Source organism: Spermophilus citellus (genome assembly GCF_964194105.1).
Source record: "Spermophilus citellus genome assembly, chromosome: 5".
Lineage (NCBI taxonomy): Eukaryota > Metazoa > Chordata > Mammalia > Rodentia > Sciuridae > Spermophilus > Spermophilus citellus.
In genome coordinates, this window is record NC_138186.1 from 47,406,681 (window position 1) to 47,432,555 (window position 25,875).

A 25,875-nucleotide genomic window follows, 5' to 3' on the forward strand; every position below is an offset into this window, starting at 1 on the left:
GGACCAGGCCCACCCAGATCTGGCTAGCCCTATCGGCCAGGAAGCAAATGCGGCATGGACCAGAAGACAGCACTGTATTGGACTGGCACTAATAAAAAAGACGGAAGCCCTGGAACAAATATCCCTTTCCTTAATTCCTGGCTTCTGCGCTGAGCTCAAGATCACTGACCCACACCTAATTTGGTGTCAACTACACTCCAACTCCGTTTTGTGTAAAAACAACACTACATTTTCACTACGTATTTTATTACTGAAATAAGTTGTCCTACCCACTCCACCCCACAATAAAAATCTTACCCTTATTCCCTTCCACCCCCCAAACTCGCTCCCCCCCCCCCCAGTCCTGCACAAGTGCCCCAGGATTCTCTGTCCACTGGCCATTTTGGAGTGTGTCCATGGGAAGCAACGTGGAAACCGCCCTGGGCCTCTGTAAAGAACATGTACGGGGGTGAGGGAGCCCCAGAAATGGCCTATTTGAGGGCCTTGGCCACTTGTTCATAGGCCAACTCGATCTCTTCATCATCTGGACAGGTGGAGGCGAATTCTTCCCGAGCATAGGCATTGCTCAAGTATCGATGCACTCCTCGAAAGGCTTCAGGGATGGTGAATCCCCTGTACTTCTTACATACCACCTGGAGATGGGAAGAGGAGAGAAACCAAAATGTAAACCCCAGGGAAGACAAGTAAAAAGAGGAATTGCCAGGCACTGTGGCACACACCTGGCTGAGGCAGGAAGATCATAAGTTCAAAGCCAGCCTCAGCAACTTCTGTCTCTAAATTATTTTAAAAAGGGTTGGGTATATGGTTCAGTGGTTAAGCATCCCTGGATTCAATTGCTGGTACCAAAAAAATAAGTTAATTTAAAAAGGGCTGGGGATGTAGCTCAGTGATTGATCGCCCCTGGGTTAAATCCCTGGTATTAAAGGGGTGGGGGAGAGGAATTAACTTGAATTTCCACAGTGGGTTTTTTTTGTTTTTTTTTTTTTTTGTCAGTACTGGGGATTGAACCCAGGGACACTCTACCACTGAGCTACATCTTCAGACCTTTTTATTTTTTTGAGACTGTCTTGCTAAAATGTTGAGGCTGTCCTCAAACCTGTGATCCCTCCCTCCTATGTTGGGGGGGTTGACAGACATGTGCTACTGCACCTGGTTCCAGTGATTTTTGTCTCTATTTTTCATTTGACTTTTAGACATGTATTATTCATAACTTTAATGTTAATATTATGTTCTGTTAGGTTTCATCTCTTAAAAGGCATGGACCGGTTGCCAAACATCTTTTGTCTTTCAATGACTAGTACACAGATTTTCATTACTCAGTTGTATAGCAGACTGACTTTGGGCCCATGTTTTATAAACTATACCACAGCTTTGAGGCTATAATAAAGACATGGGAAACAGAAGTTTTCAACTTCCTTAAGAGGAAGTGGAGTCTGAAGCTACAAAGAGTTACAGCTTTGCCTTAGGAAAAGCCTGCTTTGTCTATCTGGGGATCTGGCAGTAATGCAGAGATAGGAAGAGACTTTTTGAAAGTAATACCAGAATGTGTTAGTCTTGGCTAAGGCATGTGCACCCATGGCTTGTCTCATGGAATGTAATTGTCAAGTCAGCAATGACTGTTGGGGACTAGACTTTGTCACTGGGGTGGGGTCTGCCTTGGTAGCAATCTATGAAAAACATGCTATGAAATAAATCACCTTCAAATTGTTGTCATGGGAAGTGGTTGTCATGTGGAAGCCCCTTAGAGAGCCACCCCAGCTACCATCCTCTCCTCCTATAGTGACCATTCACCTGTACTATGTGGAGCTTTGGCAATAGGTTGCAGTCAGCCAGGGTGAGCTCATTGCCATCCAGAAATTTCCTCTGAGAGATGCCTTCATCTTCAGCACTGGTCTCATCCACTTCTTCTGGGAGGGGGGATGTCAAGTAATTGTCTAAAATCTTTAAGGCTTTCAAGAGTCCCTTCTCCAGATCTGTGCAAGAGAGGGAACTGATTAGAATACCAGAAGACTGAGAAAGCCTATCCAAGAAGACCCTGGGGGAGGGGGGGGACATAATGCAAGGCCAGTACAAAATAATAATACCAAATATTAATATATAGTAACACAGAGAACAAGCACTTTCCCCCCCTTTTGGTGAGAGGTGCTGGGGATTCAACTGACAGCCTTGAGCATGTTAATGATCTACCACTGAGTTATATCCCCAGCCCCCAAGTCTAAGCCCTTCAGAAACAAAACTCATTTAATTCTCACAGCAACCCAGGAAATAGGTATTATTATCCTCATTTTATAGATCTGGAAATGGATTTACAGAGAGGCTAAGTGAACTGTTCAGTCATACAGCTAGCTGGATTTGTGCTCAGGTAGTCTGAGAATGCAGGGAGACAAAGAGGTAAAGCAAAAATGGAAGGCTGAAGAGATTTTTCCAACACCTACTCCATCTTCCTGATAACCTGAACTTCCAAATGCCCTTAATGCCTCTCAACCCTTGGGTGTTTTCCCTTCCCCCAGGACCCAGTCCTCTGGCCTCTGATCCACAAAACTCACTATCATTGAGTGCTGGGTTTGAATTTTTGATATAGGCAGAAAATTTGGCAAATATATCCAGCCCAGCTGTGTTGGACTCAGGATTCAGAGCTGCCAGCTTTGGATACCTGAAAGCCAATGGGAGAAACAAGGTAAGATACCTTCATAGAAGGAGGCTTTGTTATCTATCTCCCCTGCCCCAGCCCCATCACCATCTCTGTATTCTATTTTTTCAAACTCTCAGTTCTCCAGAGTCTTCCAGTTCCCCCTCTCCCCTTTCCAAGTACTCCTATACCTGGGAGGGCACAGCACAGCCTCCAGAAATTCCTCAATCTTGTTGGTATCTGTGTGTACTTCAGTACCATACAGCAGGAATGGGAGTTGCCCTCCTGGGCACAGTTTCTGCACTGTCTCAGTCCTCCTGGAGAAGAGGCCAGGTATCAGGGTAGGAAAAAGGGGTCAGGGAGAGCCAGAAAGGAGATAGAGGAATGTGGGAAGAGAAAAAGGCTCCAGGTGGAGAGGGAAAAGGTTTAAGATGGAAGGACTCAGGTAGGCCTGAGTATGTGTGTACACATATACATGCATGTATTCAAGGGGCATTTAGAAAAACAGAAGTAGGCCCACCTCTTGGTGTCAACAGTGGTGACGTTGAAGGTGACTCCCTTGAGCCAGAGCACCATGAACAGTCTCTGGGAGAAGGGGCAGTTTCCAATCTTGGCCCCATCACTGCCAGCCTGAAAAGCAATCCCCATCCTAAGATTAGGTCTGGTGTACCCCACCCTTCCCAGGCCATTTTCTTCACCTCCTACTCCCAGACCAGCTATTATCTTCCTATTCCCCTATTATAAGCTATCAGAGAGCTGGCCTAGATCAAATTTAGGGCAGATCAATGGGAAAATTTTGGCAAAGGCAGGCTTCTAGTTTCCAGAGATTAAGCACAAGCAGGAAGAGGCAGAGGGAATGGGTCTTAGAGAACGTGGAGGGTCTAAATCATACAGAGGGAAGGGTATGGGACTTTGGTGAGGCTAGAATTATAGGCTAGGGCCCTAGATTCCTGAATTGAGTCTAAGGACTCTAAGGATGGAGTGGGGTTTGGAAGCCAGAATTGATTTACTACATCTCCATTCAACCTGTTTCTGACAACTGAGTGGGAACTCAAGGGGTCCTGAGCCTCACTCTAGAGATATGGAGGGCTTTTTTTTAATTGGCAAGTAGTGACCTCATCCCCCAAGGGACACCTCCCCCTGGGCTGAGACTGATTCATCTCTTGGTGTCTCAGGCCTCAGCAGCTTCCTTCCTGCTAAGGAAGTGGGGGCAGGGACAGCAAAGCTAAGGCCTGAGCTGCTAGGGAACCTCTCCAGCCCACTAACGCCCTCATTCCCACTTCTAGATCTCTCCAGTACAAGTCCTCTGGCTACCAATAATTCTTGTATTGGACATAGGGCCAAAATCCATATCAGCATAGCTTCACCCAGGAGTAAAAATAGCCCCAGAGGCCAGCATGAAAGTAAGGTGGGGACCACACCTAAGGGGCGGGCCCAGGCTGGAGTTGACTTCCCTGGGGCCCAGGGAGAGGGAATGACTAAGAAACCAGCGAATAAGGAGAGAGAGAGAAACAGGAAAACACAAAGACAGATGAACAAAAGGGAAAAGCAGAGAAAAAGGAAGCAGGAAAGCGGAGGGTGGGGGAGAATGAACAAACAGGGTGACACAGACCACCAAGGGGAGGAAGGGAGGGAAGGGCAGAGTCAAGGTCCTAAGACGGGGGACAGAAGGCAATGCTGGAGGGGAGGGGTCCAGACAGACACAAGAAAGGCTGCTGCCTGCGATTTTACCCCCAAATACCATGTTACCACTCTCTTCATCCACACCCACACAGAAGGGAGAGAGTTGGGGTTGGGGTGAGGCTTTTCCTTCTGCATCTACACGTCCCATATCCAAACCAACTCGCTCTCCTCTGATCTCTACTTCGACTGTCTTTGGGTAGCTACTGCCAAACTGTCACCTCCTCACTTCTCTCTTCAGCTCTTTCCATTCAGAGGATATTTGTATCACCCCATCATCCCTCCAGCCCTCCTGCTATCCTCTCTCTTCTTTCCACCCCACCAATTCTGGCCGATTTACCTCCTCCACTCCCAAGCCTCCCTAGACACACCCTCTTCCAGAATCCCTCCCTACCCTCTCTCCCCCATCTTTCCAGCAGCCATTGTCCCAATAGATGCTCCCCTCTGTTCTCCCCAAGCCCCTCTGGGCTCCAGCAGATCGCTTTCTCTCCTGTCCTTCCATCAGTTCGCACCCCCACCCATCCCAATCTCACGCCTGGAAACTCCTTTTTCTCCACTTTCTTCTCCTTTAGGCTGCTGGAAACTTTTTCTGCTACAAACTTTTCAGGATCGGGTCTAGAAGTTTCATTACCGGCTTACAAGTTGTCTTTCCCTCCCGCCACCTCTCCCCCTCCACCCAGATTACACGTGGACTTGGGGTTTGGGGTCTGGCAGAGGAGGAATTGGGGAATTTCGACTGCAGCTGGGGAAAAGGCAGGATTGGCTTCCGGGAATTCGGAGGATGGCCAAGGAAAGAGAAGGTGTTCTTACCTTCACGAACAATTCGACCTGGGGTTGCTCTTCAGCCATGGTTGCGTCGGGGACCAGGAAGCGGCCGTCGCTGGGGGAACTGGGAGGGGCCCGGGCCTGGGAAGGCGGGTCTCACAGTCGGGGATTTTCTTCTCCAGACCTAGGTCTGACCGTTCAGCCAACACGAGCCCGATCAGACCCACTTGCTCCACCAAACCGGTGAACCCCACACCTAACTCTTCCAGTTCTGTCCCCTCCGGAGCTGGATCAGGGAGCCGCTGACTCACCGGCCGGCCCCGCCCTGAACCTGGGGAGGGGACAGGAGGGGGCGGGACTGGGCGACCTAGGGACTGGGCGATCTAGGGACTGGGTCCGTAGAGGAGATCCTCGGGTTTCCCAGAAGATCAGGCATTGGGGGTGTTAAGAGGAGTAAGTTGTGAGAAGCCTTTTGTCTCTGTTCTCTCCTGAGCATAGCATTTTTTTCTGCCTCAGTTTCCCTGATTCATTAATCAGAAGGGTTATCCACCCTCACACGAGAAACTTGACACTAACAGCTCAGAAACGCTCATAAAAATGGAACTTAGAAAGGAAAGATTCTATATTTTTTCCAGACTCCAGTCTAAATTCTGGGTTTTTAGGACTGTGGTCTGGGAGGAGAACTTGGAAGTGGAAGCTGGGGTTGGGAGTAGGGAGTGGTGAAAGGTAGTACAGTGGATGGGAAGGGAGACCCAGAGGCCTGGTGCTGGGGAAACAGGAAGCTGAACTTTGGGGCTTGAATGGCAAGGGGAGGTGCTCTACTGATAGCCTGGTCAGTTTTAACATTTCCACTTCTGCCTCCCATACTGGGCCCCTTCCTGTGCCCCTTGCCCTCTTCTCACTGGTAGGTTGTCTTGAAGATGGGGTGTTGGAGTGGGCTTATCCTGGCACTAGGCTGGCTGCACTTTCCTCCGGTTGGTGGAATGGTAGCTGGTCCTTTCATAGGGAAAAAGCAAGTCAGAATAATGTGAAGTGGGGCTGGGTAGTATGTAGTTCAATGGCAGAGTACTTGTTTAGCATGCATAGCGCCTTGGGTTCAGTTTCTAGCACTGAAAAAAACAAACAAAACCCAAAATAGTGTGAGTGGAGTCCTAGAGACATCTAAATGAATAAGTAGGGCGGACAGAAAAAGAGTTACTCTCTCCCTCCTTGGTAACCTTGATTTGAGTTGTACTTTCAAACTCTTTATGACCTTCTGAAAAAGTCTCAAAATATGTCCCCCAAACAGCATATATTCCACTCTCAACACCCTGAATTTCTCTCCTGTCTCTTCTCTTTCCTTCTCACACCTTCTCTGCCCAACAAAAGAAAACCTGAAAACATGGTAGACTGCAAAGACATGGAAGCAAAACAGGGTTTTGGACCTTAAAGGTAGAGATTGGGGAAGGAGTGGGGTGGAGTGATATGATATGCCACTGGAAACCAGCAGTTAGTGGTTTCCTCTTGTGCTTCCTCTTCTGTGGGTTTCTTCTCCCTGAGGGAAGGCTCATCTCTCTCCACCCCAGAAAGATGCAGCATATTTGGTGTTTGCTCACTTGAATTACAACATCCTATGAGGATGCAGAATGATTCCATAAATGGTGTGTGTGTGTGTGTGTGTGTGTGTGTGTGTGTGTATGAGAGAGAGAGAGAGAGAGAGAGAGAGAGAGAGAGAGAGAGAGAATATCCCCTTCTTGGTGACCCTCAAAATCTGCACACAGGACCCCTTCCTATTGATGGGATCTGGGGGTGGTTATCAAAGAACCCTTATTTCCCAGGGTCCTCTCCTGCTTTCACTGATGAGTGTCCCACAAAGATCTTTCTGGGAGAAGCTTAAGTAAATGGGGCCAGCTATAGGCTCAAACAGGTCTGACAGCCCCTCCCTTGCTTCTTCTTTCTCCTACAGCTTTATAGCTACGGCTGCCTTGATCATCAGTATTGACTTTGGCTACCTATAAGGTATCTTGCTTAACTCCCCAGGTGATAGGTAACGCTGCCCTCTCCTGTAACCACCAACAGTGCCTCAGGGATTTGAGGTCAGGGGCTGCTCCCTTAAGTCCTGCATCAGAGAAGTTTTCCTCTCATTCCATCTCAACTCATCTTATCTTGCCCCTGCTTTTCTCCTCTTTCACTGTCTCTCCTTCTCTTCTCTAGGCTTCTCTTTTGCTCCCTTCCCCTCTGTGGTTTGGTAAACCAGTCTCTAATCTCTTCACACCCTGGAAGGTGTGTCCCTCTCTGCCACTCCCCAGAGTTGTCACCAGCCTTCTCCAGGTTTCCATAGCTCCATTGTTCAACAATTTGCCAAGGTAACCATTAACTCAGCCCTTAGCTGTGTTTCCCTACCTTCTCTTCTCTGGAGAGGATCTTCCAATCACTGGTCAGCACACTGAAGTCATCTCACCCCCATCATCTTTTCTTGCCTCTTGGGTGGGATCTTCCCATTCCAGGGTACCGAGAACAAAGCTGAGAGATTGGGAGATATAATTTAGTGATAGAGAGCTTGCTTAGTGTGGGCAAAGCCCTGGGTTCAAGTCTCTGCACGCACACACACATACAAAAAAGAGAGAGAGAGAAACAAAACTGATTTTTTTTTCTTTTGCTATACTGGGGATTTGATCCCAGGGGCTCTCTACCACTGAGCTACACTCCCAGCCTTTATTTTTTATTTTTTTAAAGACAGGGTCTTGCTAAATTTCAGAGGCTGGCCTAAACTTGCCATTCTCCTACCTCAGCCTCCTGACTTGATACAATTACAGGCATGTGTCTCCACACTGGAAAGAAAGATGGAGTTTTAAAAAGTACATATTTGTTTGTTTCTTTGTTTCTGCCTCACAACCTCCTCCCTCTCCCTTCCCACCAAAAGCCCTAAAAAATAAACTTCATAGAATAAGGACTTCATTATGTTTACTACTTAGAGTCCATCACCTGTCACAGAGTAGGCACTAAATAAATAGATGCTGAGCTGGGTGTGGTGGCACATGCCTGTAATCCCAGCAGATTAGGAGGCTGAGGCATGAGGATCACAAATTCGAGGCCAGCCTCAGCAATTTAATGAGGCCCTAAGCAACTCAGTGAGGACACTGTCTCAAAATAAAGATTTTTTAAAAAGGACTATGGGCTGGGGTTGTGGCTCAGTGGTAGAGTACTTGCCTAGCACAGGTAAGAACCTGGGTTCGATCCTCAGGACCACATAAAAATAAACAAATAAAATAAAGGTATTGTGTCCATCTACAACCAAAAAAAATTATTTTAAAAAGGTGGGGGCTATGGATATAGCTCAGTGGTATAGCACCCCTGGGTTCAATCCATAGTACTACTACTGATAATAATAATAATAATTAACAAAGATAAATGCTGAATGAATTAATACCATCCTCTGTCCTTAGGAGTATGTATGTGTGTATGTAGGAGTATGGCAATAACCCAATAAGTGTGTAAGTGTTCTTATTTGTTCTACTTCTTTCAGAATTTGGTATAATTTGAATAATTCAATGTGGGTGGGGATAATAAATTAGCCCTGTAGTGCCCTTTTGGGGATGGTCATACCCTGGACCCAAGAAACAGGCAAAAATAGGGTTGAGATAGGAGTCCCACTTCTTATTTCCACTTGTTTATTTAAAACACTTATATAGCTCTTACTTTATTTGCCAGGCACTGTTCCAAATTCTTTATAAATATTAACTCAGAGGGTACAAATATTAACTTAGTTGCTGTTGGCAAAGGTTTAATGTTACTTCTCTCCACTCTCCAAGGGGAAAAAAAAAAAAGTGCCTCTGGCCCTTTAAAGTCAGCCTCCTTCCGAAACCCCAGCCCAACTCCCCAGACCCCATCCAGGCTCTGGGACTCCACCCCGCGTCAATCAAAACCCAGAAACTGTTCGGGTCAGAGGCCCGCTGCTAAGCAACGATAGAGGGCGGGAAGTTTGAACGTTCTAGCACCGCCCCAAATGCGAATAGTCCAATGAACACCCAGATTCTTCTGCGCCTGCGGTCTACTCCACCTTCACGCCTGGTTGGATCTCTGGGCGATCCAGGATCCTCCGACCAATAAACCGCTACGGGGGTGGTGCGAGTGCGCGCGCATCCCGCCCACGCTCCGACGAGCCCCTCCTGCAGGCTCGCTGTTGTTGGTGGTGGTTGGGGCTGTTTCTCGCGTGTAGCGGCTGAGGTGACGGAAAAGGCGGGAAAATGTCGCGAGTTGGTGCCAGTGGTGGGTTGGAGACTTGAGAGCAATAGGCTGTGATCATTGGGCGTGGCTGGCAGAAGCAGAAGTTAGACGTGTACAATTCGCCCCTCAGGGCCCTCAACCCTTCTCCTTCCAAAGTACAATCTCCTTGTGACAGAAATGAAGGTGGGGCGCGTGGAGTTTCCTAGTCTGTTCTTTAGTGAAATAGATGAACAGTCGCCCTCAGAATGCCCCCATATCTTGCAACCCAGCTTTTTACGTCCCTATGTCGCCAGGGGGTTTGTCTTTCCACGCACCACCCTAGCTAGAATGGCACTTCTGAACCGTCCTCACTTTCCTATATCCGCAGAGTTCCAAGCCCATGACCTTCCAAGCAACCCCAGGCAGGACGCCTCAGGGACTGGGACCTGGGGCGGCCTCGGCCAGGTTCCCCAACTTGGTCCCAGCACCGGGCCCCGCGGAAGCCAATGAAGAGGAAGATGAGGAGGAGGAAGGACCAGCCGAGGTGTTCTAGAGAGCCAACCGGGAGTTGATAAGAAAAAACTGGCTATTAGAATAAAAGGGGTTGGGAGGACTGGGCAAGTCTTCTTCATGAGTCTCTGGTTCCAGTGGGATGCTGTCTATCCCAAGAGATTTGATAAAATTATTAACAGGCTTGGTGGATGCAGTTTGCCTGTAATCCCAGCGATTGGGGAGGCTAAAGCAGGAGGATTGCAAATTCATTTTGAGGCCAGCCTGGGTAATTTTTCAAGACCCTGTCTCGAAATAAAAGGGGCTGAGATGTAGCTCAGTAGTGAATTGCCTCTGTTCAATCCCTGATGGCAAAACCCTACACTTACAGTGGTTCACATATTGATTTTCTTTCTTCCTTGTGGGACAGATCCATCTGTGTGTGTTATGGAATTCAGGATACCTGGGCATTGCCTACTATGACACTAGTGACTCCATTGTTCACTTCATGCCAGATGCCCCAGACCATGAGAGCCTCAAGCTTCTTCAAAGAGGTGGGGGCAGATCAATGAATCCCTCTTCTCTCTGGGATTGGAAATATGTTTCACTCATATGTACTTACCTGAAAATCAATTTCCTAGTTGACAACCAGAGGCCCCTTCTGTTGGTTTTAGGAATCTATTTCCATTATTTTAAAAATATTTATTAATTGTTTATAATGTATCAAGAACTGCAGATAGTCCTGGTCAAATCAATTTTTTTTTTTTTTTGTCTTCTAGGGATTTATAGTCTATTGACAATTTCGAGGACATCTCTCTTGCCTCCCACCATCCTGATGGTCACTATCTTTCTAAATCTCATTCCTTTTACCTCTATTCCTGATATGTGGAGCACCTCCTCCTTTTAGAGGGAAAAAATAAATAAATTCTTGAGAGGGAACAAGGGGCAAGAAGAGAGCTACAGTTTCCCTTTTAGTCAAAGGATAAAGATCCTTAATCTCATTTATTCTTTGTTCTCTTTCTAAGTTGTGGATGAAATCAATCCCCGGTCTGTTGTTACCAGTGCCAAACAGGATGAGAATATGACTCGTTTTCTAGGGAAGCTTGGTAAGGAGTGGGTTGGGAAATGAGATAATAGTAAAGGATTAAGATATGTAATGTTTCAGGAAGCTAGAATTGGGCTAGAGAGAGTGGGACAGAGGTAAAAGAACTAAAATGTACAGAATGATGGCTTTGTCTTTGCCTCCCCCACAGCCTCCCAGGAGCACAGAGAGCCAAAGAGACCTGAAATCATACTTTTGCCAAGTGTGGATTTTGGTATCTCCTTCTTTTGCTTTGCCAATAACCCATCCCAGTGTCAGGGCTATGGACTCTAAGGGGATGATTGAGACAGTATTGAGATTGGTGAGCCAAGTGGGTGGAGGTTGGAATGAACTCAGACATTTTATACCCCAGTCACCTTTCCTTCTGCTTTCCTTTCTCCTAATTCCACCCTATCATCAGAGACCTCCCCTCAGATGTACTGCTTACAAGAGAGATTTATTGCTTAAAAAAAAAATAGTTAAAAGGCACTCAGTGGCTCTGATGATTCATAAGACATTTCCGTAACATTCCCAGGTTTACAAAATAGACAGAGAATGTTCTATTCTATTCTAATTTGATGTTAAGGCAGTAACATTAATTCCTCTATCAATATATTCATCTTTTTTTTTTAGTTGTTGATAGACCTTTATTTTATTTATTTTTATATGGTGCTGAGAATTGAACCCAGTGTCTCATACATGCCGGGCAAGTGTGCTACCAATGAGCCGCAGTCCCAGTACTCAGCATTATCTTTTAAACCAAATCTCCAATTCCAGATAGATAGCTTTCTCTCCTAAGTCATTAATCTTTCTCAGGTTGTGCTCTCAAACATATTTGCTTTATATATGTAATAAAAGGAGTATTAGACTAAGAATCTGAAAATATTTTTTTTCTTTTTCTTTCTAGGGAATGAATTCAGTAGTGCTTAACCACTGAGCCACATCCCCAGCCCTTTTTTGTATTTTATTTGGAAACAGGGTCTCATTGAGTTACTTATGGCCTCACTGAGTTGCTGAGGCTAGCTTTAAACTCTCAATTCTTCTGCCTCAGTTTTCCTAGTTGCTAGGATTACAGGTGTGCACCACCACACCTGGCTCTTTTTTTTTTTTTTTTTGTACCCGGGATTGATTTCCAGGGTGCTTAATCACTGAGCCACATCTCCAGCCCTTTTTTGGTATTTTATTTAGAGACATGGTCTCACTGAGTTGCTTAGGGCCTCACTAAATTGCTGAGGCTGGCTTTGAACTTGAGATCTTCCTGCCTCAGCCTCCCTAGTTGCTGGGATTACAGGTGTGCACTACCATGCCCGGCTAAAATTTTGGTTCTTGCTTCAGCTTTCCATTAATTACCTATGTGAGCTTGGGCAAGTCACATCATCTTTCTTGCTTCTATTGTCTTATTCTTAAAATGGGGTGAAAAAAGCTGGGCATAATAACACATGCTTGTAATCCCAGCAATTTGGGATGCTGAGGCCTGAGGATCATAAGTTCAAGGCCAGCCTCAGCAATTTAGAGAGGCTCTAAGCAACTTATTAAGACCCTGTCTCAAAATAAAAAGTAAAAAGGGCTGGGCATATGGCTCAGGGGTAAAGTGCCCCTTGGTTTAATCCCTCCTATCAAAAAAAAAAAAAGGTGGGGTGAAAAATTTAGCTATGAAATCTTTCCCTCCCCTACTGCCCCAAAATAGGTCTGGAGATAAGCAAACAACGTCTCCTTTCTGGAAACTACTCCTTTGTCCCGGAGTCCATGACTGCCACTGAAAAAATCCTTTTCCTCTCCTCCATTATTCCCTTTGACTGCCTTCTCACGGTATGTTGGGTCCTGGGGTTGGGTTCTGTATTATACTGGCCTATCTGTGGAAAATAATAGTTTTCCCTAGTGTTGACCAGCTTCCAGGATGTTATTATGTCCCCCAACTCCACTGTTGATTCCCTCCCAGGTCCGGGCACTTGGAGGACTGCTCAAGTTCCTGGGTCGAAGAAGAATTGGAGTTGAACTGGAAGACTATAATGTCAGCATCCCCATCCTGGGCTTTAAGAAATTTGTGTTGTAGGTGATTTGGCTTAACCTCAATCAAAGTAAAGTGGGATTTGGAGGCTTAAAAAGTAAGCCAGGGGTAGGGGACAGTGACCCAGTGAGTGAAGTGCATTTGAACAGGAGAACCCGAGGGGCTATGGAGCTCTGAGAGGATCAGGACACTATTCAGAGAGGAGAGCCAAATAGGTGGAGGTTGTAATGAACTCAGACCTTTTATACCCCAGTCGCCTTCCCTTCTGTTTGCTTTCTGTCCTCAGGACCCATCTTGTGAGCATAGATCAGGACACTTACAGGTGAGGAGGTGGAGGCAGGCTGCCATCTCTAGGGGATAGAAGGATTAAGGTTAATGCTCTAATAATCCTAATGAGGTTCTAATTTCCCTAATCCTGGGGCTATTAAGATATCTTTCCCTGAAGGAAAGGAAAGGGGCGGGGGTGAAGGGAAGAAAGGAAGAAAAGCACAAAGGTATCACTTTGCTTTTGTGTCTTTTTTTTTTTTGGTGGGGGTGCTGAAGATCAAACCCAGGGCCTGGCATGTGCTAGGCAAGTGCTGTGCCACTGAACTATACCCCTGGCCTGCCACTTTTCTTTTCTGAATGGAGAAACTAAAGCATAGAAAAGTGAGAGATAAACCTTACATCAAGACTTGATTTTAGAAGGATGTTTCTAGTCCCCATTCTATTTTCTCAGTCTTCAAAAATCAAGTAACCCCAAAATCTTTCATTTCTCCCTCATAGTGTTTTACAGATTTTTAAGAGTGAGGCTCACCCCTCAGTATACAAAGTGGCCAGTGGACTGAAGGAGGGGCTTAGCCTTTTTGGTAGGTATGTCCCATCCCTAACCCCACACTACAAAAACCTGTGATAAAAGCTGTTGACTAAAGTGTGTCCTATCCCCTCTTTCCCACTTTACTCCCATTGCCAGCTGTCTCTTCTAAGCCAGTTCATCTTTATTATCATCTTTGTACCTGCTCTGAGGTTAAGCATCTCTCCATACTCTAACTGTATAGTATTTGCATATAGTTGTGATTTTACCAGTACTATGTTCATTCCCCTGGTCTGTGTGAATGTTTATATAGCTGGATACCTGCTAGGAATTTGGGCAGGGCCTATGTACAGGGCCTATGCTTGCAGGACAGCTTCTCAAACTATTGAGTTGTGTAACTTCCATAACTGCCTGTGTTTGATTAATAGTCTTTACAGCCTTTTGGATGTAAGGTATATTACAAATGTGGCCCCAAGTATCTGCATCTCTCAATGAGTTGTGTCTAATTGTTACATATGTGCGTTGGGCTCTTTGTGAATGTTATGTTATGCCTGCTTCCTGTATTTTTCTGGCTGAGCGTTGCCATAAGTGTCCTTCCCTTCCCCAGTCTCCATGGAATGAATCCTATGTCTGGGTCCCCAGGCCAGCCTACCTTGTAACAAGCTCACTCCCTGCCCATACTCCCTACAGGAATCCTCAACAGATGCCGCTGTAAGTGGGGAGAGAAACTACTCAGGTGAGTGGATCTCAGACACATGCTACACACTAATGCATGGGTCTCATGTACATACTACATACTGAGTCCTATTAATAGCAGTCTACAGACTCACACATACCACTCCATCTACCAGTAATAATAAAACAACTACCCTGTTCTGAACTCTGGCTAAATGCATGTAATTAATTCTTACAATAATCCCATGTAGTAGCTAGTATTACCCTCATTTTTTGTTTTCAGCAAAGATACACCCGTTGATGATATACAGACATGCACATATACAAGCAGCAGAAACATTACAAAAGTCACAAAACACTCATGTAACACTGGTAATATCTTTAATTATAAAAAACATATTTCAAGGGCTGGGGTTGTAGCTCAGTTGGTAGAGTGTCTGCCTTGCATGTGTGAGGCACTGGGTTTGAGCCTCAGCACCACATAAAAAAATTTAAAATAAAAATTTAAAAACAAATAAATAAAATAAAGGTATTGTAACTGTCTACAACTAAAAAATTAAAAAAAAAAAAAACATTTCAAGCTGGGCGCGGTGGCGCACGCCTGTAATACCAGTAGTTCAGGAGGTTGAGACAAGAAGATCGAGAGTTCAAAGCCAGCCTCAGCAACAGCAAGGCGCTAAGCAACTCAGTGAGACTTGGTTTCTAAATAAAATACAAAATAGGGCTGGGGAACTCAGTGGCTGAGTACCCCTGAATTCAATCCCTGGTACCCACTCCCCCGCAAAAAAACAAACATACTTCAAGGGCTGAGAATGAGTCAATGGTAGAGCACTTGTCTAGCATGTGTGAGGCCTTGGGTTTCGTTCCTGGCACCACAAAAAAAGAAAAAAAAATCAAAACTTGAGTTATTCTGTGATGATTCCTAAATTCATGTCCCTAATTGTGAACTCCACATGTGTAATGCTAATTATATACTAATGCCATCCATAGTTTCCTCAAGCACCTCAAACTCAGGACATCCAAAACTAGTGTCCACAAAAACTGCTGTTCTTGCAGCCTTTTCTGGTTAATGGCATTGCTGGCAGTATAGCTTCTCAAACTATGGACCTCAGATAGATGCTTCTCTCCCTCATCCCCATATTCAATTATTCACTAATGTCTATTGATTCTGTCCTGAAATGTCTCTCTTAGCCATCCTTTCTTGGTCTTTCCACTGCTCCAATTGTAGCTATAATAATTTCTTACCTGAAACTTTTCATTTACCTCCAGATTGGTCTCTCTGCCTCTTATCTCTTCTTTTTCCAATTCTTCATTCTAAAATACTTGACATACCAACACAGAGGTCTGATTGTGTCATTCTACTTTCTTTTAAACTTTGAAGTAGAAACAAAATAACAGGAAGCTGTCTGTAATATTACCTTCAGGATGAAGATGAGCTTTTTTTGCACTCGACCAATGAGCCACATCCCCAGCCCTATTTTGTATTTTATTTAGAGGAAGGGTCCCACTGAGTTGCTTAGTATCTTACTTTTGCTGAAGCTGGCTTTGAACTCACAGTCCTCCTGCCTCAGCCTCACAAGCCGCTGGGATGACAGGTATTTGCCCTCTTGCCTGGCATTACAGATTAGCAGTATGGGCTGGAGCTGGAGTTCAGTGGCAGAGCACTTGCTAACACGTGTGAGGCACTGGGTTCAATCCTCAGCACCACATAAAAATAAAATAAAAGTATGCTTTCCATCTGTAACTACAACAATTTTTTTTTTTTAAGATTGCAGTATGAGGCTGGGGTTGTGGCTCAGTGGTAGAGCGCTTGCCTAGCACATTGCAAGACGCTGAGTTTGATCCTCAGCACCACATAAAAATAAATAAATAATTAAAAAAAGGGGAAATCACATGGAAATGGAGGGAGACCCTCATTGTTATACAAAATTATATATAAGAGTTTACGAGGGGAATGGGATAACAAACATGGAGGGAAATGAATTTCAAAAGATGGGGTAGAGAGAGAAGATGGGAGGGAAGGGGAGGGGGGATATTAGAGGATAGTAAAGGTAGCAGAATACAACAGTCACTAATATGGCAGTATGTAAAAATGTGATGTGTAGCCGATGTGATTCTGTAATCTGTATTTGGGGTAAAAATGGGAGTTCATAACCCAATTGATTCTAATCTATGAAATATGATTTGTCATGAGCTTTGTAATGTTGTGAACATCCAATAAAAAATAAATAAATAAATAAATAAAATAAAGGTATTTTATCCAATTACAACAACAAAAAAGAGAAATTAGCAGTATGATGCTGCAGTATGATGTTCAGGCTGTCTTCCATTCAACCCAATTTTAATTTGCACGTACCTTCCCAAACTTCTAAGTTCTTTCCTACTGGATCCACTGTGCATTTTAGTTATTTAGGGATACTTGCTATTATGGAAACACATCATGCTTGTGTTTATGCTTTTCCTTTGGGAAAATCTTTCACCTATTCTCCCTTTGTCAAAATCTTATATCCTCTTAAAGAGGCAAACCTTGTTGGTAAAGCTTTCATAAGTACCTGTAAATAAATAAACATGTACCTTCCATGTGATTACACGGTGCTTGTTTTTCAATTGCACTGACACATAAAATTAGAATTAGCAGTTAGTGAGCCTGCTTGCCTCCATAGCTGTGAACTTTTATCTAGTGGTCATTCCTGTTACCTCAGTGCCTGACACATGGCCTTGTTGGTAATAGCACTGAGTGATTGAACATGACACACAAATCAAACATACCAGTCAAATCATCTCTAAAAATTCAAGAGTAGAAACCTTTCCTAGCCTACAGCCTCGCCCTGCTGCAATGTATACATTCTGGAGTTTAATTTAGAATAATCTCTGAGGTCATCTCCAAGTAATTGGTGGAGTAGTTTAATTACCCAACTCCAGTGCTTCAAGTGTAGATCTCTAATCTCAACCGGGATGGAAGAAATTCCCAGTGGAGAAGAGAACAGGATTAAAGATGGGGAAGAAGTGCAGATTTCCCAGAGGGGATACACAGGTTATGGAATCAGCCTGAGTGATGAATTAAACCTGAACAGGGTGCTGAGAAGGTAACTGAATGTCACATTGTGCTCTAAAGAGCACTGTTCTGGCAGTCTGGAGACCTGAGTTTGAGACTCAGATGTACTTCTCATTATCAGGATGACCTTGGACAACTTACTTACCCATTAAGGGCATCAGGTGTAAAATTAGGGAATTGGCTTGGCTAAGGTCTCTGTGGCACAGTAGAAGATGAGTTAGAGATATCTACATGTTATATAACAGAGTCTGCTCAGTGAGGCTCATGTCCTCTCCACAGAGGGTGGAGTGGGTATTCAACTGCTGTGGTTGAAGCCCACTGTAGATCAGAGTAGAAGTGCCTAAAATCCACCCTTGAATCCAACTGGGTTTTCTGTTTCATTCTAATTTGAGCTGTTCTGACCCAGGGTAATCAGTTATAGACTGTAATGTGAAATACGTATCAACAGGCTCCAATGTTTCTGCATGGTGGCTTTTAGATAAAATTCTTAATGGTTTTCTCTAATGTAGAAATGAATCCATGGGCTCTAGTCCTTTCTCTTTATACCATAGGGAGATAGGGATTCCCAGAATTCAATAAACAGAGGAAACATTTATTTCTATATACTATTTTTACTTATTAGAATATACTTCTAAATGCAAAAATGCAAATAATAATATAAACCTCTGTATTTCCACCAGCCAATTTAAGACACTCTTGGGTTGCCTCCATAGCTTAGTGGTAGAGCATTTGCCTAATGTGTGCAAGACCCTGGATTCAGTCCCCAGCACTGAAAAAAAAAGAAAAGAGAAAATAAGAATAAAACTTATTCTTAAAGCCTCTTAAATGTTCCTCTCCTCATCAATCCTCTCTTCTTTGTAGAGATGTCCATTATTATGAATTGCAGGCTCATCATTCCACATGGGACAGTTACATATTTTCACAGGAAGAACAAGAAAAGACAAATGTCTGTGCTGTTACCCAAAGATACTTTCACAGCTAAATACAGACATGCAAACTTGTACTGACTCACCCTCTCCTTAGTCACAGAGAGAGCTACAGTGTTGGCACACAAATGCCTCAACACACTGCTCTCCCTCTAAAATATTGACAAGCTCCATCACATATCCACATGGAATGACACATGGTCTTATCCATCAAACCATGATGAACAGACACACTCATACATCTTGCAGTTGTCAGTTAACATACATAAACACACCCGCATAGATAGGACATTGCACTTGCCAGTACGTTTCCATAGCATGTCACCCATACACATTGACACAATCCCCAGGGATTTCCAAACATTTTGACAAATTGTGATCAAGACCGTAATGAAACAGATGTAATTTCTAGTCTTCCCTCCCAAACCCTCCTTTCCAGGCTCTGGTTCACACGCCCAACTCAGGACCTGGGAGAACTCAATTCCCGTTTGGATGTCATTCAATTTTTTTTGCTGCCCCAGAATCTGGACATGGCTCAGATGTTGCATCGGCTTATGAGTCACATCAAGAATGTGCCTGTGAGCCCAGGGTTCAGGGCTGGGAAGTGGGGAAGGACATTAGCTTCTTGAGGGGAATTCAGGTGGGAGAGAGAAAATGGTGATTTTCCCTTTGTCTGACTGTAGCTGATTCTGAAACGCATGAAGTTGTCCCACACCAAGGTCAGTGACTGGCAGGTTCTGTACAAGGTAAGGTTTCCCTTTTTTGGTAAGGCAGGGTGGGTACCAGGGATTGAACTCAGGGCACTTGACCCCTGAGTCACAACCCCAGCCCTTTTTCGTATTTAGAGACAAGTTCTCATGAGTTGCTTAGCACCTTGCTTTGCTGAGGCTGGCTTTGTAATCAAGATCCTCCTGCCTCAGCCTCTTGAGCCATTGGATTACAGGTGTGTGTCATCGTGCCTGGCAAAGCTTCCCTTCTTGAACCCCAGAAGTCCAAGTTAAGCCTCTTGGCCTATGTTCCAGACTCTTTTAATTAACTCTAATCACCTTGTCCAACTTTATTCTATCACTTTTTTTTTTTTTTTTTGGCATCAGGGATTGAACTCAGGGGCACTTGGCCCCTGAGTCATATCCGCAGCCCTATTTTATATTTTATTTAGAGACAGGGTCTCACTGAGTTGCTTAGCATCTCATTTTTGCTGAGGCTGGCTTTGAACTCAAGATCCTCTTGCCTCAGCCTCCCGAGCCACTGGGATTACAGGCATGCCTGGCCTATCACTTTTTAAAAATTATGTATTGTGGAAAATGTAAAAAATATTTAGAGGGCTGGGGTTGTGGCTCAGTGGTAGAGTGCTAATCTAGCAGTTCAAGGCCCTGGGTTCAATCCTCAGCACCACATAAAAATAAATAAAATATTGTTTTCCAACAATAACTAAAAAAATAAATATTTAAAAAATATTTAGAGAGAATAATATTATTAATCTTATGCAATTTCAACACACATTCACTCCTGCCAATGTTGTTTTATCTATCTCTCTTCCTACTTTTCTCTTTTTAGATTATTCTGAATTCCAGCCACTATTTAATTTTATTCATACATATTTCAGTGTCGCTACTAAAAAGAATTGTTATTATTGTGTGTGGTACTGGTAATTGAAGCTAGGGCTGCTCATGCTTAGCAAGTGCTCTACTCCTGGGCTACATACCAGCCTATATATATATATATATTTAAAGATAGAGTGAGAGAGAGAGAGGGAGAGAGAGAGAGAGAGAGAGAGAATTTTAATATTTATTTTTTTTTAGTTTTTGGCGGACACAACATCTTTGTTTGTATGTGGTGCTGAGGATCGAACCCGGGCCGCACGCTTGCCAGGCGAGCGCGCTACCGCTTGAGCCACATCTCCAGCCCCTATATTTTTTTTAAGATGAATTTTTTTATAACTATTTATTTTTATGTGGTGCTGAGGATCAAATCCAGTGCCTCCCACATGCTAGGTGGGCACTCTACCACTGAGCCACAACTCCAGCCCTGGCAGCCTGTGTTTTTAAATTTTGAAACAGGATCTCCCTAAATTGCCCAGGCTGGCCTCAAACTTGCAGTCCTTCTGCCTCAGCCTCTCAAATAGCTGTGGTTACAGGCTACCTAGAATGTGAACTCATTTGGGTCAGGGGTCATTTATCTTTTGTCTGTGTGGCCTTAGTGTTTAGTTCAGTGCCTGGCACAGTTTTATAGTTGCCATCTCCTCTCCATTTGTTTTTGTCTTTAAGATCTTCACTTTGTATTTTTTTCCTTTTCGTCTTTGGTTTCTTTGTTTTTGGTACCAACAATTGAACCCAAGGGTGCTTAATCACTGAGCCATATCCCCAGCTCTTTTTATTTTTTATTTTGAGACAGGGTCTAACTAGGTTGCTTACAGCCTTGCTAAGTTGCTGAGGCTGGTGTCCAACCTGCAATCTTTCCGCCTCAGTCTCCTGTTCCTTTGGCATTACAGGTGTGCACATCACACTCAGCTTCTTATTGTTCTCTGTTCTTTTCAGTCTGTCACTGTCCCCTTCCCTTAGCCCAACTGGGGTGGGGGTCACCTTCCTTGCTGCATTTCTCCTCAGACTGTGTACAGTGCCTTGGGACTAAGGGATGCTTGCCGCTCCCTGCCCCAGTCCATTCAGCTTTTTCGGGACATTGCCCAAGAATTCTCTGATGACCTGCATCACATTGCCAGCCTCATTGGCAAAGTGGTAAGTGGAAGGAAAGAGGGCATATTGAGAGAGGGAAGAGGAATAGGGCTGGAGAATGGAAAAGGAGTGGGGTCTAGGGAATGTAGTATGGCAGATGGGGAAGCATGGGAGATGTTGAGGTCAGTTGGGTGACTGAAGAATTGTGTTGGGTGACTGACGGATAGTGAGCCTGGAGTGGTGACACAGACCTGTAATCCCACTATTTAGGGAGGCTGAGGCAGAAGGATCACAAATTCAAGGCCATCCTGGGAGACCTTCTCACAAAATAATATTTAAAAAAATGGTGGCTAGAGAAGTAGCTTAGTGTGCAAGGCTCTGGGCTCAATCTCCAATACCATCATCACCACCACCAAAAAAAAAAAAAAAAAAAAAAAAAAATTGGATGGTCAGAGGAGGCGGCAGAACATCAGGAAAAGTGTCTGGAGAGTTAGGGTTAAGATAGGATTATAGGAGGAATTGGGCCCAAGGAGAGCAAGACAGAGATGGTGCTAGGTGATAAGAAACAGCTTCTTGTCTGTTTTCACAGGTGGACTTTGAGGGCAGTCTTGCTGAAAATCGTTTCACAGTTCTCCCCAATGTAGATCCTGAAATTGATGAGAGTGAGTGTTGGGTGTGGGAATGGGCCTGTTAGCCCCCAAATAAAGCCTGCCCATCAGTGGGGTATCATTCTCAACAGACGGTCACTACAACTAACAGCCAGATCAGGGACCTTACTTTTTTTAAAAATATTTATTTTTAGTTGTAGTTGGACACAATACCTTTATTTTATTTACTTATATTTATGTGGTGCTGAGGATTGAACCCAGGGCCTCCTGCGTGCTAGGCAAGCGCTCTACCGCTGAGCCACAACCCCAGCCCCAGGGACCTTACTTTTAATATCTGCATGCCTTCCACCCTCCTAGAAAAACGAAGGCTGATGGGTCTTCCCAGTTTCCTCACTGAAGTTGCTCGGAAGGAGCTGGAGAATCTGGACTCCCGTATTCCATCATGCAGTGTCATCTACATCCCTCTGGTGAGGGAAGGAGGGTGGCTGTAGCCTCTAGGGGTCTTTTAGAGTAAATGTTAGGTTTATGAAAGACATATTGGTAGGTAAGAAATCTTGGAGGGAGGAGTCTGAAGATCATGAGCCTTTTGGTGACTTTAGCCTCCTAAGGGAGGTATGGGGTATACCTTCATGGGTTTTGGGGCTTCCTCTAGGCAGAGAAAGTGTCCAGTAGGTCACTTCCTGCTCTGTGTCCTTTATTCTCCCCAGATTGGCTTCCTTCTTTCTATTCCCCGCCTTCCTTCTATGGTAGAGGCTGGTGACTTTGAAATTGAGGGACTAGATTTCATGGTAAGACCCTTAACTTCTGTAGGAGGTATAAAATGCAGCAGCTGGGTGAGGGCTTTGCCCCATCAGCACAGCCCAATATGAGATTTCTCCTCTTTAGTGGTGTTTTTGTTTTTGTTTTGCCTTCCTTTCTTTTTGGTACTGGGGTTTGGGGATTGGACCCAGGGATACTATACCATTGAGCTATATCCCTACCCTTTTTTATTTTCTGGTTTGAGACAGGGTCTCAGTAAGTTCCCCAGGCTGGCTTCGAATTTGTAATACTCCTGCCTCAGCCTCCAAAATTGCTAGGATTATAGCAATGTGTGCTCCATTGTGCCTGGCTTCTTCTTTGTAGTTTTACTTTGAGCTCTACCAGTTATGAGATGAAGGAGAGAGAAGTCAGAACACTGTAGTTACAGCTAGAAAAGTGGGAGAGGAGAGGAGGACCAAGAGATGCACAGCTCACAGCTCTAACCCTTGTACCCAGTTTCTCTCAGAGGAGAAGCTGCACTATCGCAGTGCTCGAACCAAGGAGCTGGATGCATTGCTCGGGGACCTGCACTGTGAGATCCGGGGTGAGGAAACCAAGAAGCTGGAGTTTCGTAATGCTTCCAATAGGCCCTTTTCTTTCTGCTCTTAGCCTCTCTTTCACTCTGACTCTACATATTCCTCTCTGAATGTCTCTGGGAGTCACAGACTGAATTTATATGCCTGCTTTTGGGACCCTCTGTGGGCCTCTCTCCTTCACTTTCTCCTAGAAGTGACCCCTGGCTCCCTTCCTCACCCACTCCCAGATCAGGAGACCCTATTGATGTACCAGCTGCAGTGCCAGGTGCTGGCGAGGGCAGTTGTCTTGACCCGAGTATTGGACCTTGCCTCCCGCCTGGATGCCCTGCTGGCTCTTGCCAGTGCTGCCCGGGACTATGGCTACTCAAGGCCCCATTACTCCCCCCAGCTCCATGGGGTACGAATCCATAATGGCAGGTGAGAGGAGAGGGGGTTGGAGGCATAGATAAAAGGTATGCAAAGGCCTCATCTTCTGGAGGGTTCATTTGTCTGGATCCATGGACCATGTAAAGTACCTCTCCACCCACTACAGACATCCTCTGATGGAACTATGTGCCCGAACCTTTGTGCCCAATTCTGCAGAATGTGGTGGGGACAAAGGCAGGGTCAAAGTCGTCACTGGACCCAATTCCTCAGGAAAGAGCATATACCTTAAACAGGTGAGAAGGAGTCCTACAACCTGGGCCTTGGGCATCTTCTACATCTTTTTCACCCCCACCTGCCAACTAACTGAGGTTCTCTGCTCTTCTACTTCCATGTTCTCATTTTCTAGCTAAGGAACAGCTATATTCTAATGGATATTTCCATGGCCTAACCTTCCTTCACTCCCCTCTACCTAGGTACATGCCATTCCCAAGTATGCCTCTACCCACTCCCCATACCTCTTTGCTGATTCTAGATAGTGTGTTCTATACATTTTTTCTTCTATTACATTTGTCCATCTTTCTTTGATCTATCATTCATGCCTTCAGTTGAGCCTTGCTTTTTATTCAGCCCACACTATGAGACTCCACGTCCTGTCTCCTCCCCTATTCAGGTAGGCTTGATCACGTTCATGGCCCTGGTGGGCAGCTTTGTACCAGCAGAGGAGGCTGAAATTGGGGCAGTAGATGCCATCTTCACCCGAATTCATAGCTGTGAATCCATCTCCCTTGGCCTCTCCACCTTCATGATCGACCTCAACCAGGTCAAAGGGAGTAAAGGGAGGTGGGATCAGGGAAAGGGATAATGGGGAAGGAATTTGATCTGAGGAAAGCATTCCTTCTGTTGCATGTCCTTAATACTTGGGGCAGGGAGCATCCAGGTCATAAACAACACTATGAACATTTGTTGAACCTTTGCTTTGTGTGAGTCATTTGACAATGAAAGGATGAACTAAACATGCATTTCACCATGACAGAACTTGTAGTGCAGTAGGGTGGACACATATAAACAACTCTTTCACAGGCTGACTAGGGTTAGTAGTAATATGCTTCAAATGCTAATGAAACTCTCCTTGTCCACCTCCTGTCCAGCAGGTGGCAAAAGCAGTGAATAATGCCACTGAGCGATCTCTGGTTCTTATTGATGAATTCGGAAAGGGAACCAACACGGTGAGGGGAGAAACTGATGAGGAACTAAGGAGGGGAAATGGAGGGGAAAGAATAGGGATGTGTGGGCAGAAAAGAAAGGACGGGAGAGGGAAAGGCCAGGGCACAAGCAGAGGGGGAGGTGGGTTTCACATCCTCTCCCCTCCCTTTGCAGGTGGATGGGCTTGCACTTTTGGCTGCTGTGCTCCGACACTGGTTGGTGCTTGGACCCATGTGCCCCCACATCTTTGTGGCCACCAACTTTCTGAGTCTTGTTCAACTACAGCTGTTGCCACAAGGGCCCCTGGTGCAGTATTTGGTGAGAAAATCAATATAGTTCCTATGGGCTCCCTTGAGTGTTTCCCAGAAGTGAGACTGGCTCTTCCATTAGAGTGGGGGCTCCAGTACTCCCCTTCTTATTAGTTCCCACAGGGACTGGCCAAGGGTTTCAGGGTAGGAAGCCAGGATTGATGATATGTGCTTCCCCCTTTTATTCTCTTTAAGACCATGGAGACCTGTGAGGATGGGAACGACCTTGTCTTCTTCTATCAGGTTTGCGGAGGAGTTGCCAATGCCAGCTATGCCTCCCACACGGCTGCCCAGGCAGGGCTTCCTGAAAAACTCATTACTCGTGGCAAAGAGGTGAAGAGATCCATGCATCCAACTACCTCTGCCTCAGGGGTCCCTTCCTCTTGGACACCTGGGTTCCTATTCCTCTTGGACACCTGGGTTCCTGGGCCCACAGGATTTCTGATCCTAATTTCCTCTTCCCCACCCCTTCCACCTTCCTTCCTGTCCCTAGGTCTCAGACTTGATCCGCAGTGGAAAACCTATCAAGCCTGTGAAGGAGTTGTTAAAGGAGAACCAAATGCAAAAGTGAGTGTTCGGCCTGGTCTCTTCATGCCTTCTCCTGCAGCTCCTCTCCCCTTCACAGAGGCTTGGAAGCCTTCCTTCAGTACTGTGCCCTTCAAGGACTCGTTCCTTCTTCCTCAAACTCCTAAATCTTCAAGGTCATAGGTTTCTTGTGCCACAGCCTTTTCCCTCTATTCAAGGACTCAGTTAACTGTTCTTCCATAAATCTCTCCATTCTCTCCCCCACTTCAGTTGCCAGACATTAGTGGACAAGTTTCTGAAACTGGATTTGGAAGATCCCAGCCTGGACTTGGACATTTTCATGAGTCAGGAAGTGTTGCCTGCTGCCACCACCATCCTCTGAGTCCTTCCTCTGCCCTCCCCAACTACCTGAGACCCAGGGGCTGCAATGCCTTTTTGGTTTTCTTATCTCCTTTAGACCCAGAGTTCTCAATTTCTGTAGAAATTTTGTTTCATGTTAGGAATAAAGTTTATTTTGGATAATGTTATTGTTTCCTTAGGCAATCCAAAACAGAACAGGAGAATAGGACAGAG

At 45.1% G+C, this 25,875-nt stretch overlaps 2 protein-coding genes across 2 annotated transcripts; one reads left to right on the forward strand and one right to left on the reverse strand.

The window, feature by feature from the left end:
- Positions 1 to 313: 313 nt before the first annotated feature.
- CLIC1 (chloride intracellular channel 1) lies at positions 314 to 5,197 on the reverse strand. The gene is made up of 6 exons (XM_081294234.1): positions 5,120 to 5,197; positions 3,150 to 3,259; positions 2,821 to 2,946; positions 2,547 to 2,653; positions 1,792 to 1,973; positions 314 to 632 (listed from the first exon to the last, which is right to left on the reverse strand). The coding sequence occupies exons 1-6, from the start codon at positions 5,156 to 5,158 to the stop codon at positions 471 to 473; spliced, it is 726 nt and encodes a 241-aa protein (XP_081150360.1). The 5' UTR covers positions 5,159 to 5,197; the 3' UTR covers positions 314 to 470.
- A 4,046-nt stretch (positions 5,198 to 9,243) lies between these two features.
- On the forward strand, positions 9,244 to 25,709 carry MSH5 (mutS homolog 5). The gene is made up of 25 exons (XM_081294120.1): positions 9,244 to 9,463; positions 9,648 to 9,803; positions 10,179 to 10,302; positions 10,774 to 10,854; positions 11,002 to 11,064; positions 12,517 to 12,638; positions 12,769 to 12,878; positions 13,124 to 13,159; positions 13,603 to 13,685; positions 14,321 to 14,366; positions 18,726 to 18,864; positions 18,970 to 19,032; positions 20,893 to 21,021; positions 21,548 to 21,620; positions 21,924 to 22,033; positions 22,274 to 22,354; positions 22,821 to 22,908; positions 23,128 to 23,317; positions 23,433 to 23,559; positions 23,937 to 24,086; positions 24,415 to 24,492; positions 24,644 to 24,787; positions 24,973 to 25,110; positions 25,271 to 25,344; positions 25,573 to 25,709. Exons 1-25 carry the CDS (start codon positions 9,458 to 9,460, stop codon positions 25,682 to 25,684), a joined length of 2,523 nt encoding a protein of 840 aa, XP_081150246.1. The 5' UTR covers positions 9,244 to 9,457; the 3' UTR covers positions 25,685 to 25,709.
- Positions 25,710 to 25,875: the final 166 nt, after the last annotated feature.

Coding starts and splice junctions, on each gene's coding strand:
- MSH5 (XM_081294120.1), top strand. Junction 9,804..10,178: donor AGGAGGAAGGACCAGCCGAG/GTGTTCTAGAGA, acceptor CTTGTGGGACAG/ATCCATCTGTGTGTGTTATG. Junction 25,345..25,572: donor AAGGAGAACCAAATGCAAAA/GTGAGTGTTCGG, acceptor CCCCCACTTCAG/TTGCCAGACATTAGTGGACA.
- CLIC1 (XM_081294234.1), bottom strand. CDS start 5,158: ATGGCTGAAGAGCAACCCCAGGTCGAATTGTTCGTGAAG. Junction 2,947..3,149: donor ACCACTGTTGACACCAAGAG/GTGGGCCTACTT, acceptor CCTCTTCTCCAG/GAGGACTGAGACAGTGCAGA. Junction 633..1,791: donor CAAAGCTCCACATAGTACAG/GTGAATGGTCAC, acceptor TCCCATCTCCAG/GTGGTATGTAAGAAGTACAG.